The sequence below is a fragment of the Camponotus floridanus genome, unplaced genomic scaffold (assembly GCF_003227725.1).
Source record: "Camponotus floridanus strain SB8 unplaced genomic scaffold, Cflo_v7.5 scaffold22, whole genome shotgun sequence".
In the NCBI taxonomy this organism is placed as follows: Eukaryota; Metazoa; Arthropoda; class Insecta; order Hymenoptera; family Formicidae; genus Camponotus; species Camponotus floridanus.
In genome coordinates, this window is record NW_020229348.1 from 186,070 (window position 1) to 200,862 (window position 14,793).

General features: G+C 37.6%; 1 protein-coding gene across 2 annotated transcripts in view; it reads right to left on the reverse strand.

Moving 5' to 3' along the window:
* LOC105253684 (GTPase-activating Rap/Ran-GAP domain-like protein 3) overlaps window positions 1-12,541 on the reverse strand; it is a 28,443-nt gene extending 15,902 nt beyond the window's left edge. Inside the window, exons 1-2 of one of the 2 annotated variants that reach the window (XM_011261874.3) lie at window positions 12,319-12,541; window positions 9,179-10,546 (exon numbers count right to left, since the gene is read on the reverse strand). In XM_011261874.3, the coding sequence (XP_011260176.1) occupies window positions 9,179-9,384 (206 nt within the window). In that variant the 5' untranslated portion in view covers window positions 9,385-10,546; window positions 12,319-12,541. Of the gene's footprint in view, window positions 1-3,539; window positions 3,581-9,178; window positions 10,547-12,318 lie in introns of those variants that run through there. The other variant, XM_011261894.3, reaches the window with a different exon arrangement.
* Between the last annotated feature and the right edge of the window lie 2,252 nt (window positions 12,542-14,793).

Consider the following 14,793-nt stretch of genomic DNA (forward strand, 5'->3'; position numbering starts at 1 on the left):
AGTAACTAATTGCCAATTAAAATGTTATAGAGAAACACGACAAGATTTATGTTGTTGAGGAAAAAATGTATATATAATTGACGGAAGTACAATGTCATAATGCATCTTTCTATATCAATCTTCTGCTTATTTCGTACAATATGAGTGATACGATGATGAAGTGATGTATAATAGAGAATTATGGCCGCAATAGATTCTCTTTACGATTGTTACTTCTTGACTCGATTTTTAGTAGCAGCGTACCGTACTTACAGTTTTATAAAGAAAAGCAAACTAGGTTATCATACATATGGCAAAACGCAAAAATATTTTCATCATATACATGCGACAAATACAGAGAAAACGTTTTTAGATTAAAAAAATTTGTAAATTGAAAATTTGTAGATTGAAAGTTGAAAAAGAATATTTTTGCATAATCAACATGTAAAAATTGAAATATATATAAATCAAATTATATTATATATAAAAATTAAAATTGCCGAATGCATATGCCTTGATTAATCGCGACCGGCGATGTATCGATATTTCGTGTCTGTTTTTTCTCGTATAGTTTCATCCGAAGCTTTCGAATCTCCGGTGTGTTGTTGGCATTTTATCGACTCTCGATAAGCCTATAGTTGGCTCTCCAGCCAATGGTTTCTTATCGACTACGAAGGTGGTTGATTTCATCCCACGCGACGGCGATAACCGATGTACAGATCCACGTGCGAAACGTAAATGCTGCGTAAATGATGCGTTTCATAAAATCGCGGCAACATGCGACAGATGAGCCGAATATATTTCAGTATAGAAATAAATTTAAAACGTAAGGCCCAGAGATAAGCGTATTATGATTATCGCATCACATCATGCTATAAAAAAAATGAAGAAAAAAAAATTACTAAAACGCACGGTTTATACAACGCTATAAACATAATGGAGCAAATAGCTCTTTTGTGTACTCCAAAAGTGAAAAGCCTGTGAAACGACTAGAATTGCATCCGAAGTCTGTTTTCAGAGATTGTTTTTCAAACTGCGACGGTCATTAAAAGCGACATTCCTCTTTAGATCAAAGGCAAAGTAAAAGGAAATGTTGCTCATTACGGTAGTGGTCGTTTTCATTAAATAGCGAAAGTTGTGCGATTTTAGGCGCATCCTGTTGTATGCACTTGCATGCAATTTTGACTTTGCATCTACTTTTTCTATTGAAAGTTTTGAAAATGCAAATGAGTTTATAACTTGAATAGGAAATTTTATTTATAATGACAAAATAAATTTTGAAAATATGTAAAAAAAAAAAAGAAACGCGATGTGTTAAATGAGCAAATGTTAATTATGTTTTCTTCTTTTCTGATATACATTTTTTCAATTACTTATTATTATTTCTAATATTTTATTATTATATTAATTCATCGGTTGAATTTTTCAATGAAATCAATACTCGATCTTGAAATTATTTTTAATTTAATGGAAGCGGAAAAGACAATTTTTCGCAAATATACAAAGGACTTCATATAATATATTTGATTATCACGAATATTGTCAAATTACACATTCAAATAATAATTTGAAAGAACGTAGAAATAATGTGCACAATTTTATTAAATTTATTTAGAACGCATGCGAATATGTCTTAAATTTCAATAAAATAATGTTTTAAATAGAAATCATATCTGTTGACTAAATTAAAACAGAAAGAGTAGTCAGACGGAAAAATGTATTATAAATTAGCACATAATTTCATTTTACATTCTCTCCAAATATAACGGAAATATTAAATCATTGAAATAGCGTTGAAATTTGTCCTCAAATTTATAGCTATCGTAAAACGTATAGTATGTCAATAGCTTAACCAATTTCGATGAAAGTGTCAGTATCGTCAATAGATCTGGCCAATTTCTACAAAAATGCTGATATGGTCGATAGATTTTCTTGAAAATGACGAAGAGGCAGCGCTCGTAACGTATATTGCGCAATTTTTCTACATAAAGTAGTATATGATATAGAAGTAACAAATAATGCAGAATCGATTGGATCGACGATAGTATAGCGTAATATTTCTTGATAATAAGAGCACTAAAACATACATGTCGTTTCTTAATAATAATTGATATATATTGATATATTAAAAATTTTTCTGATTTCAAAATTTTTCTGATTTCAAATTTTCATCAATTATTTTCACCTATATCTTACGAGTCGCCGTTCGTTATGCGCGAAGGGAGGAATCCAAATGTACGTCGTTGATTAAATTAAAAAAATATAAAAAGATATAAAATAAAATATAAAATAAAATTATAAAATAAAATGTAAATAAAATTATACGGAGATACGTGCACGTGAAAAGGGGACATTTGCTCGGGCGCGCGTGGTCAGTTTATGATAACAACGTCGACCAATGCAGTCTCGTGGATAACGCGCGTAAAAATAGACCCGGAAAGCCTCGTCCGACTTTGAAACTATTAGCAATTTATGTCGCAATTCTTTTCCTCGTATGGTCTTCGACACGATATTGCAGTCACCCTGCGCGATCTGTGCTGTTTGGTTCGATTGAATGATTTATTTAAAAAATGATTCGAATTTTAAGATTTAATTAGTGTTCTAATAATGAAAAGCAATTTTCGTGGCAGTTTCTATGCCATTTTTAAACGATATCTAGATATTAAAATGTCTTTCAGACTGAAAAATGCTGGGAATGGAGAGACTTTGTGGAAAGGATGACAGAAAGTAACAAAGACCTCTATACACGTCCATCTTAATCACGATGACAAATGAAAAACACACGCGGAATTTTATTCCACAAAGAAAAGAAACAGTCCTTATGACCTTATCGTCATAGTTTTGTAGTTTTGCGCAAACACATGTGCATACAACTCTGCTCTGTATTATATCACATATAGAGAAAAAAAAGAAGTTAAAAATTCGAAAACTTAAACAGATATATATATATATATATATATATATATATATATATATATATATATATCGATACGCAACAAACTTAAACTTTTACTTATATTACTTATATATATATATATATATATATATATATATATATAAAATAAGTAAATAATATAATTATCATAAAAGTTTAATACAAGTTTGTTGCGTATCGTAATAAATATTATTTTATAAGGCAGCATCAACATATATAGTACATCCTCCCACAACTTAAAATATATTTCCAATTTTTTTACAAATATGATATTACACTTTTCCTACTTCTATGCAATATCTAACCTTATTCTTCTAAGTAATCTATTCATACAATTTATGATTACGCAGAAAAAGATTATTTATAATTATCATTATACATGTAGGAAATATTTCTGCGTAACTATATTTGTGTCTACGCAGGCAAATATAATAAATGTCTATGTAACTATAATTATGAGTGCACAGTCAGAAATATGTAAATTTCTACACACACACACACACCCACACACACACACACACACACATATATATTAATATATAATTATAAATTATACAAATATATTCCACAAAATATGTCAAAATATATAATCTAAATAGAAAGACAAAAATTTTACAATATTTACCTTTTGATTGATGAATCACAGTCCATTTGGCGATTGTTAAGTGTCACAAAACTGGGTTTTTCTTTATTAATCAATGCATTCGGCGTCGCGACGCTACTACGTCGCTTGATAATAACTTTTATTAATAATATGTCACACTTCTTTTCTGTCTTTTTAAACAAATAACCTTAACGTGTCACTTCTATTCCTTGTTACACTATTCCACACTATACTTTAAATTTATCTTTTATACGTACGGACACATACATATTACACTATTCCGCACTATACTTTAATCACACGTATGTGCGCACATGTACACATATGATTTTGTCACTTAAAGCATTGTACATATCGAAGCGATAATCGTATACGCAGCGATGTGAACGCCGCTTGAGGGACAAATTCGCTTTGCGTGTGTGCGTGCGAGCATATGTACGTGAGACACTGGAAATGAGGAAGGAAAACGAAAAATGTCACAATTCTGATATTCGATCATCATTTCTCGGGATTGACTGCACCGATTTTGTTCAAACAGGTCGCAATCGAAAGCATATATTCACATTTTATAATAAAAATGTCGTTAGATTTTTGATTACGGCTTTAGTTTATTAAATATCTTAAACCGAAAGTTTACTTGACGCGAAATGACGCGAAATTCCGGTACTTGGTAGCGCCGCGTCGAGAGCAGTGACTCTCAACTCAATGCTTGGACTTGTTTTTTATGTACTTGGCGTCGCGACGCTACCGCGTCGCTTGATATTCTAGTATTCTCTAGTATTTTCTAGTATTTTCTGTGAAACTGAGTAAAAGTGCGAGAGAGAAAGAGAGAGATATAAGTACGAAACGTACGCTTTGATCAAGTAAGACACGACTGTGTCAGCCGTTTTTCTTTTACGTATAAAGATAATTAGTGCATACGTTAATCGAAAGTCACGAGGTAGGCGCGCGTACACATTAATGTGTATTATACATGCATTCCCATCGCAGAGACCAGTCGAGCTTTCAACGTTCATTATCGCAAAAATGGTAATTCCGCTTTCCTCTTTGGCCGCTAAGAGTGATAAAAAAAGGGAATTATTATATCATCGAGAATTAACATTTTCATCGAGAATTAATACATTTTTCCTGGACATTAACGTTAATGTAATGAAAATTTTAGACAAGAAAAAATTTAGTAGAAACATATAAATGAACTGGCACAATATTCTAAAATTATGGAAAAGATAACATAAAAAATATGCTTCCAATCTCTTTGTAATTCGTCTTCGAGAAGCTAAATTCGATTATTAAATTTTTTCAATAACACGTGATTGATTCTAGTATTTTTCTAAGAGAAGCTCTTTTTATATCTACTCATGTTTATTTATCATTACTATTGTGTCTCTGTTTCACATCCGCTAAACATTTGCATACGTTTAAACGTCGCGTATGTCTGGTATGCTTACGTAAAGTCTATTCATAGCTTCGTAATGAACGTGACAAATCCGATGTATGTGAAATATAGTTATATCTATCTTCCGTCGTCTCAAGCGTCTATCGGGAAAGAGAGGTCAACGACCCGAAAAGTCATCAAAGTAGCCACTAAACCGAAGGACGGCATCAAACCACCCGATATATCCCCGAAGACGTACATCGTCTTTACGTCTTTATTCATATACCGTACCTACAAAAGTCTCGTTATGCATCAACAAAATCGATATAGCGTGCTTCCGAATGCAGGCCAGCAGCGCGGTGACGTAATTCGACGATATATTCAACGAGACCGGAGAGTCATCGAAAACCAGAGTTCTTTCGCGATCATAACACCTCCCGGTTAACTCTCTCGTCTCACGTCGACTCTCTCTCTCTCCCTCTCTCCCTCTCTCTTTCTCTATCTTTCTGTACTTGGCTAACCGTGTAATTCCGTTTTTCCTCGCGGATTTTCCCTTGTTCTCTCACCCTATCCTCTCTCTTTCTCTCTCGCCGTCTCCTGCTATAGCATCTCTCATCTCCCTTATATGCTCCATATTTCCGTCTCGCCCCGATACCCCTACGTTTACCATCGAGATGCCGCGGTCGACTTCCGCTCGGTCAAGCATGATCGAGATTGATCGGCTTGACACAAAAGAGCGGCAGCCGACACTCGGCCCAGTCCAATAGCAAAAGGGTTAATTATAAAGAGCGAGGCACCAAAATCCGATATCGCGGTGCCATTACTCGCGTCGGCGCGATATTGTTGCTACAATTTTTCTCCCGCATTAATATTAGTAATCGTTAAATTAATATTAATTGTCTTAGATGAACCGTCTTTGATTAATGTTTCGCAAACTAGCGATGATGCCGCGAGTAGTTTCGTAAATATTTCACAAGATTTCTTTCCATAATAATAAACATTTCTATGAAAAATTTATTTTAATTCAATTTAAATAGCTTTAAATTACTCTTTAACTTAATTTAAACAACTTTAAATCGCTGTCAAGCTTTTAATAGTATTCAAAGAGAATCGACATAATATTTTCTAATTTCGTCTTCCGAACGAGATTGAAGGAATATTTCTCTACATTAATATATCCATGATATATCCATGTATATGTTAAAAATTATTATACTCATCTCACGTCGAAATTATAACATTATTGACTCTATGAAAAAAGAAATGCTTCGAAACGTACATGCTTTCGGTTTATACATCTTTGCGGAGGGTTAATCTCATTATCCCCCGCCAGAGGGGAACAAAGTGGATCATAAAGAAGACGGTGTGTCGCTTGAACGCTTCGTTGGCGGATAAAGCAATTAAATTTTCACGATTTAAGTGTGATACAACCGTGGTGTGTAACACACAGTTGAACGTAGTAATAAAATCTTCTGGAAAACAACGAGAGAGAGAGAAAGAAAGAGAGAGAGAAAGGAAGAGAGGGAGAGTTTTCGCGATACTTAATTATAATAATATATGCAAGTACAATTGGATAAATATGAATCACAAAACGTAATTATGAGTTATGACTAATTATCGTGCTAATGTGAACATTCATCAGTGCTTAATAACAAAGCTTGTTAATGATATTTCGTTACGTGCTACTTCGTCCCTCTCATTACGCGAGTGAAACTAAATGCTTCCTATTATCCTTAAATTGCTATTCGATTCCGGGATATCTGTTTTCTCCGCGAAAACTACAATATCGCGTACAGTTTTTTCACTTTTGCGAATCGTTTCCTTTTCTTCTATTTGCGAGATACGTGGTTCAATCTAGCAGTCGAAAATGCCACGGAAATGTTCCATCGTGGAATTAATTCAGATACGCTTTGGTCGTTGAAAGGAACTAATTAATAGCACTGGTAGTCGGCTTATTAAAAATCAATGACGGAAATGCAAACATCGCGACAGCCTTTTGCGAACTGATCGGAAACAAGGATTCTGAAAAGATTTATTTCTCTCATCTTTTGATCATATCCAGCAAGTATCGCACTGAGAAAAAATCTGATTGCATTAATTAGAAATTTGGTAGATTCAACTAGTATGTCTGTTGGAAAATGGACGAATCAAAATTCCTTTAGGAATTACTAGATGAGTATGATTAATTTCTTCCTCTTAAATTTACCAAATTTTCTTCGTTATAATACTAAACTTACAAGAAAAATGGCATCGCTGTGTCCATGTTTAGTTAACATAACGACAAGTTTTATAGATTCAACTAAATCCTTGTAGTAAAATCCATTAAACGTTCTAGTTGTAAGAAATCGAGTCTTATCGTGATAACTAGAAATTCTGTTTGGTTTAATCAAAATGCCTATCAGATGTCTTGTTGGTGCGATCAAATGATTTTTCTCAGTGCGTTTTCTCCCCAATGCAAGACGTAACTTTTCTTCAAATCATTTCCAAACCGGTCGCTCGTAAATCACGACATTATGAGCGCGTATACTCGTAACCGTGTAATACGGTTATATTACGTGATTTACGTGCGTCGTTTCGTCCGGGGGATTAGAGAGCAATCCGCGCGTTGGCTTTGCGGCGCCGATTATCTCGGCTTTTATTATTGCGATCGCGTCGGTGTCGTTCGCGCGATCTCGGTTAACTTTCGTCCAATTCGAGACCACCGTTTCCATTCCACTCGGTATTCATCAACCGGGATTACGCGAAGCTAATCGAGCTTTAAAGTCACGCATCTCGAATCCCCGCCAATTAAAAGTTTCGCCGTCCGTAAGCCGAGTTTCTCCGCGGGGCATTGTTTGTCAAGCGTCACTGTTATCGCACCGAATAACCGACGACGATATAAATAGTTGAAGCTTAACGTCGCGAAAGTCGGGCATAGCCCTAAAAGCGTACGATGTCGCGAATATATTTTTAATAAGCGACTGTGTAAAATTGAGCCTACATTACTGGCTCGCGTTGGAAATTCTCGGGTCAACGGGCATGTGAAATACGTGCACGAGGAAAAAGTTAATCAAGAAAATGCAATGTTTATCAAGGTAATTTAGAATCGGAATATCCTGGAATATGTACGTCATTCGAATACTTTGTTAATTCTCATTCGCATCGCTGCGATTTTCAATCACGTTTGCACATGTGTAATTAAATAAATAATTAATTTGACGATGAAAGAGTTTTTAAATGGTGAAGCGACTAACTTGCGAGAATTTCATTCAACACAACGCAACTTGAATAAAACATTAATCTAATTAGTTTCATAAATAGGAGCGTTTTTTTTTGCATTGCCACTGTTATGTATTATAAAAAATTATATTAGCAATAAAAATATGAATGAAATATTATACGATAAAAATTTAACATGCTCGAGCGAAATAATAATTTCCAGATTTAATTATAACGTATAATTTTGATATTTAATAATTCACAAATCTCGATTGGGAAGCTCACAATCTGTTTTACCTGTAAATAATTAAGCGGATTTGTTATATCGCTCGCGAAAGCGATCGAAACGCTTGTTTTTCGTTAATCAATATCAGCAAGCGACAGTAGTTGCGATGGACCAATCGCGGGGATCGTGATTGTTCGGCTTTATATTCGGATTGATTGGTTTACTCGTGGTTTCGTACTGTCTTTAATACCTTAATCTCAGAATCATTAAACTCCCAAGATATTTGTTTCAAGTGCCAGGCAATTTTCGAAGTAGAACATATAAAATCGATTGACTGAAAAGACATATTACACAAAACCTACGCTTTCACAAGCCACGTTTTATTGTACGATTGATATCAAGCGCAGTTCTTGAAATTAAGAGTACATTTCAAACTCTTATTCTTTCAAGTTCTCGCATCATAAGCTCTTATATACTTTCATGAAAAATGTGCTTAAGTTTATAGGAACTAATAATTTGTTTTCCCCCGCTAATAAAATAAGTTGTTAAATTATATTTCATTTATATTTATTCATTTGAATATTTTTAGTATTTTATATACGACATTTATTACAAATGTTATATATTAAAGAGAGAATATTAATATTTTTTCCTTTTAATTATGAGAAAATTTTAGCGTTAATTACGTAATAAAATCGCTGACATTCGATGACAGTTTGCAAAAGCAACAAAAAATTAGAAATAAGTAGTTTCTTTTGCGGCATCCATAAATATTTCATTGTAAATGTAATAAAAAAATAAAAGAGATGCGCCTCCAACGAATGCGAGGAAGAGAGGTCTGCTAGGAAATTGAAGACTTACCTGGCGGTCCATGGCAGCACCTTGTTGCCCTCCAAACTGATGCTCCGCAGCTCGTACTTGGTCCTATATCGCAACGGCGAAGCTGGCACCGCATTTGCGTGGGTAACGTTCTTCATGCTCTTCGTGGTAGGCCCGGAGAGCGCGTGCCTTCTCATGGACGTGCCTTCCCTCGCCGACTGATTGATCGTCCTTCTCAAAGAACTCATTTTTCGACACTCTGTTTGTTCGCGAGATTGTTCACAATTCGGTCACGTGACCGTTATTACGCGTCATAATTTTCGGCGAAACAGACGAAATAGTCGTAGAACGGCAATTTATACCTTCGACAGGTGTCCCTTATGATCAGCGAAAAACCTTTAGTCAAACAGCTATTCCTTTCTTCTGGAAGTCCTTTTCTCATAACATCATCCTTCTCCAGTCAGCGTAATCTCCTGCCGCGAGGAAGTTTATCCTCGCCAGACCCAGTTTTCCGTCGCGAGAACCTTCGACTCTCCGCTCTGGCGATAGCATCCTAGCTCAAACTTCTCGAACAAACGTTTACGGGATAAACACAGATCCCTCTCAGTTACAGAAGCTTCTTCTTCGCTCTGTCGTCTAACGACGATCTCTTTCTCCGTTTCGCGGGGAAGTAGTTATACGGAACTCTCCTCGAGAGAGATTACAGTTCGTTAATCGAATCCCGTCTTCGTTCGTCACGAAGAAAGGTGCTGCTTACCTCGGTTCTCGTCGCGAACGACTGTCGATGTCTCGTCGGGAGCGATCATCCCGCCTGGCTCTTCCGATCCTCCGAAACGATCGTCTCTCGGATAGTCTTCGGTCCGACTGATCACAGGTGCGGCTGTTTTATCCTGTACGAGCGTAAATGGCCGCGCTACTTTTCAACCCCACCATCCATCGGCGTCGTTTACCACCATAACTCGCGCCGTCCGTTGCCGGTATGCTGCTCATCGTCCAGCCCCACCATCGTTCCTCGACACCCCACGTATCTGCCGTCATCATCCCTCGCCGTAGACGCTTTCTTCTCTCCTGAGGACACCCTCTCTCGTCTCTTCCCTGCTCGATATCGGCTATTCAAGCGCGAGCGCGCGACAACTAAACTCTATCGCACCTCGTCGAGCCAATCAACGGTGCATCGAGAGTGGATGCTACGAATGCGTGTGGCCACTTCGTATTGTGATTATTATCAGATCTCTCTTGCGTCGCTATTTTTTTTCTCTTCGATAACAGACGCTAAGGTTTGACGATACCAGAGTTACATCGTTGACGTTATTAAAATTAGAGAATATTGCTATGCTGCGTTTTTTCTCTCTGAATAGCTAGGTGGATATTGCTAGAATTAGACGAGTCATTCTATCGGGATTGTTGAATCTAAAAGAAAATAGTCGTCACGCGTCATCGCACTTTCCCATTTCGCGTTGACGGATATTAATATTATGTAGAGACCTTTTATTTTACTGGAATTTTTCCGAAGCTGGGAGAAAGAAAGTTCCCATTGCATCGCATTGCATCGTGTCTCTTCTGACAAATACCAGCAATACTAATCATTCCGCGAGAATTGCTCGGGGAAGAAAATGTTTATCGCGTTGCATTATTTTTACCAACGTAATAAATGTCAGCGTTTGAACAATAAAAAGAATGATCAAGTAAGATCGACATTTTTCTCGCGAGTCACAAAGTTCTTCCCAATTCGAGATATGTCGGACTCGCATGATCAAAGTGAGTTGCGACGAGCGCCACGATGCAAACGGCAAATGTAACTTGGAAAATTAGTCGCTTACCCTTCGACGTTTCTCTCGAGCGTGCAACTAATGTCTATGCATCGCGAAGTTACCCGTGCATAAACGATTACCTACCCTTTAAACGAGTATCCGTGCACGAGCCCTTACTGCGCGTCAGCTATGCACGAGTTCACGCATCATAGGAATTCTTCCAACGCAAGTTTGCGTCAAGAAGCGTATTTTATTTTTCGCTATTTATTCTTCCGTGAAACGTGCACACAGTTAATGCGTTACGCATAATGAAGTTCTACGAGAAAGCTCTAGGGAATGTCCTCGCGCGATCTTAATTCCGTTGAAATAATAACGATTCTACGCGCGACGAATCCTCGAATGTGGATTTTCCTTGAGAAAATATCTCCAAATTATCGTCGCGCGGTTTTATGCCGCTTTTTATAGTGCTCAACGTTAAACGTCTTGATAATTAAACTTTGGGTTATCGCGTGGGAGTCTCAATTAGAGTGTTACACGTGAAAATTAATTGGTCATTTCCGAGCTTTTACATTCGATGGCAACGTTTAGTTGAAATTTTCCATTCAAATATGCAAATTAATCAACGAGTTCAAGGTCGCTATTAAAATTTTTACGCACGTCACACGCTGCTAGATCACACATAGTCGTTCGCCTTAGGCCTCTATTGATCGTTAAACTTAGTTTTTGTGCACGCTTCACTTATATGTTATAAAGATAATCGGTTAGCTGCAGCCTGATTGCGATCCACGCTTCGTTCCAGCCTGGTACGCTTCTTTGAAAAAACAATCGTGCAGAAATAAAACGGTAATGTGTAAAAATGTATTCGATTAAATTTCGAAAAAAAAATATCAATCCAATTCGAATGTCATTCATTAAAATTGTTTTACATTTTGAATGAAAATTTTGATAATTACGAGGTAATTTCGAATAATTTCGAAAGGCGTTACGCGTTGCTGCGAAACTTGAGAGAGAGAGAGAGAGAAGGTTTTATATAAAATATATCTCATCGAACTCTCGTAATTAACATGCATGTGCTTTAGGCATCTATTTTACCCTCCCCCTTTACATAGTTGAGACATGGCACGAGTTGTCGCTCGAGCTAAAACATTTCGCAACAAAATACATCGAATGAATCTAGTTTGCGACACGGCGGGAGAACGAGCATCTATTGTCGTATCTTCTTAACAATGATAATTAATCCGAATATAGCGATGCGCGACGAATGCAAATTACGCTTGTAACATCGCCAACCGTTCCGTCATGAATTTCAATTTTCGATCAGTTGAACAATCTCTGGTATCTACGTCATCAACGCTGGATGGGAATTCACCCTTGTGGGAGTAATGACATTTAACCGAGGGATCTCACGTGCGTTGCATCATTCTCGCTTACCCCTAAGCCGCACGTGCCGCGCACCGGAAGTGCAGCGCAATCCTCTTCGAGTCATCCCATTACCGGGATGAATGTGTCACATTGCACGATACGCTGTCGCGCATACATACGTGTTACGTAATTGCGATTTTTCGCGAAATTCGCGGCTCGAGACGCGCGCGATCCTCCCTCGATCCAAGGAGCGCCCCCGCGGATCGCGAGCAAGCTCGGGAACGGCCGTGGAAGACTGCTCGATTCACGGCCAAGATAATTCCGCGAAGGGTGCGCGGGAAAAACGCATGCGTCGATCCGCCCCGCATGGTCGAAGGAGCAAAGTACACATGTACCTACGTGTGTGGCGCTCGGACGGATCGCGACTTTGTATTTTCGGAAAAAAACAAGCGCATATATCTCCAAGCGAGGGGGAGCAAGGACCGGGGGATGAACGCGTCTTTTTCTTCATCGAGGGATCGATCAGAAGGAGGACTTCTCGAAGCAATTATAGAAGCACCCTCGTATACGTGTGCTCCGTTTCTCTCCCTTCTCCTTCGATCTCTCTCCCTCTCTCTCTCTCTCTCTCTCGTTTTTTTTCCTCTATTTCTCTCTGACGCGACCTCGGGATCATTCGCAATGATCGCCCGAAGCTGCTGTCGATCTCGATGGATCCGCCTCTTTGCGGAGAATTCTTTTCTCGGCTCGTAATTAATTTAGACACATTCCTTCGTCCGCTTCGCCGATTGTTCCGGGCGAGAAGACTGGATGAGTTCTCGAAGAGAGAGGAGATGCAATCTAATTATCACGAGAGATGCTTGTGCTTTTCGTATCGGCATCTTCTCTAATGCTATTCCTTACCTTGCCTTCTTTTTTTTTTCTTTTTCCTCTGATATAGAATATTATATTATTCCGTAGCGTATTAGGTTGGTATATGCGCTCGAGAAAAATAGATTCAATTTTAATCTCGTAATCCACGCTCTTCTCCTTTTACATCGCGCGTTTTATGTATTCGTTGAAATTAAAATTGAAGATCATCTTGTTATTCGCCCAGACAATCTGGCTGACATGAGTACACTTGTTTAACATGACACAAATAAAATTATCAAGCATCGAGAAAATATTCTTCCTGATAATGTTCCGAAGCAGTAAACTCCTTCGTAAACAAGATAATGTTCTCCCTGTACGGATACGCTAGAGAATAAGATTTCCTCAGTAAACCATCAAGTTTATTCGGCAATAAGGGGTAACAGTACAAGCCGCTTTTAGTAACCAATTTTATTAATAGCCATAGTTCTCTCCGACCTCGCTCGAGGATCATATTACACTTTCCATTTATTCGCGATTGCTGTTGAACTTATGCGCTATTTTATCATAACTTCGACAACAACGTCGACTCGTGTAAATTAATCTCCCGCGAAGTAACGCGAAGCGACGAGAGTGTTACATGATTTATTACATAACGCACTCAGACTTCGCGATTCGTGCGCTGTCGGCATTTGTTAGCAGTTACAATTTAGGGGAGTTTAGTTCAAACTTATATATATCCGCCGCTTATCGAAACAATGCCGTCAAGACAGCGAACCTATTGGCCATTTGTCTCAGCCATTTTATCATCTCTTCCCCTAGCTTTTTCCCCTATTTTTTTCCCTTAATTCGATCCCTCGTCTTGTTATGTACATTCCAATAGCACCCATTTCACTCGCGATACCCTTGCGAATATTGCACGAGCACGTTCGACCCGAGAAAACGACCAATTCACACGCAATTCGCATTCGTTACAAGATTTAATATAAAAATGATAAAAGCCGTCTCTACAAGAAATATCCGTTAGGTTAATTTCTAACATTAATGTAGCGCACTGTTTCACCCTTTACTTTTCTTAATTCCACGCGTCATTCCATGTCACTCTCTTATTCCACGTTAATCCCATAAGTTAAGCATAAGCGTTTCATTAATTTTTCTTATCCGAGGCACTTTTGCCTCCCTTTCTTCGACATTGAATTTTGCTCGCGATAACAAGTCTTTGTTAGAAGATACTCTGAAAGGATGTAACCGACGTCGAGAAAGAAAACTCGGACGTTGATAACACTTGTTATGTAATTTTTCAATATGATTTATTATCTCATTTTTCGCGATTAATATTCCTTTCGTGCGCTGGGGCACTTTATGCTTTCATCGATCCCCACATGTGTGCGCTTGATATTCTTTTCGATGTTTAAGGTATAATGCATAACTTTATTATTGATTTTGATTTACAGTCACATGTAAAGAAAGCGGCCACAATGACTGCTTCCTACGCATCATGTGTTCGCAAAATTTACAAACAAGTAAATTATCTGTCTTAAGCGCGATGTCGATTTCGAAGCCCTTGGACGGATTTATCTCGCAAACAATCGACTCGGACTTGAACTATCGAACACAAATTCTAGGAGCTCCTTAGTCCGCGCATCGATTATATTGAATTGTGCATGAATTGAGAGCAGTATTGCAATCGCTTTGCCA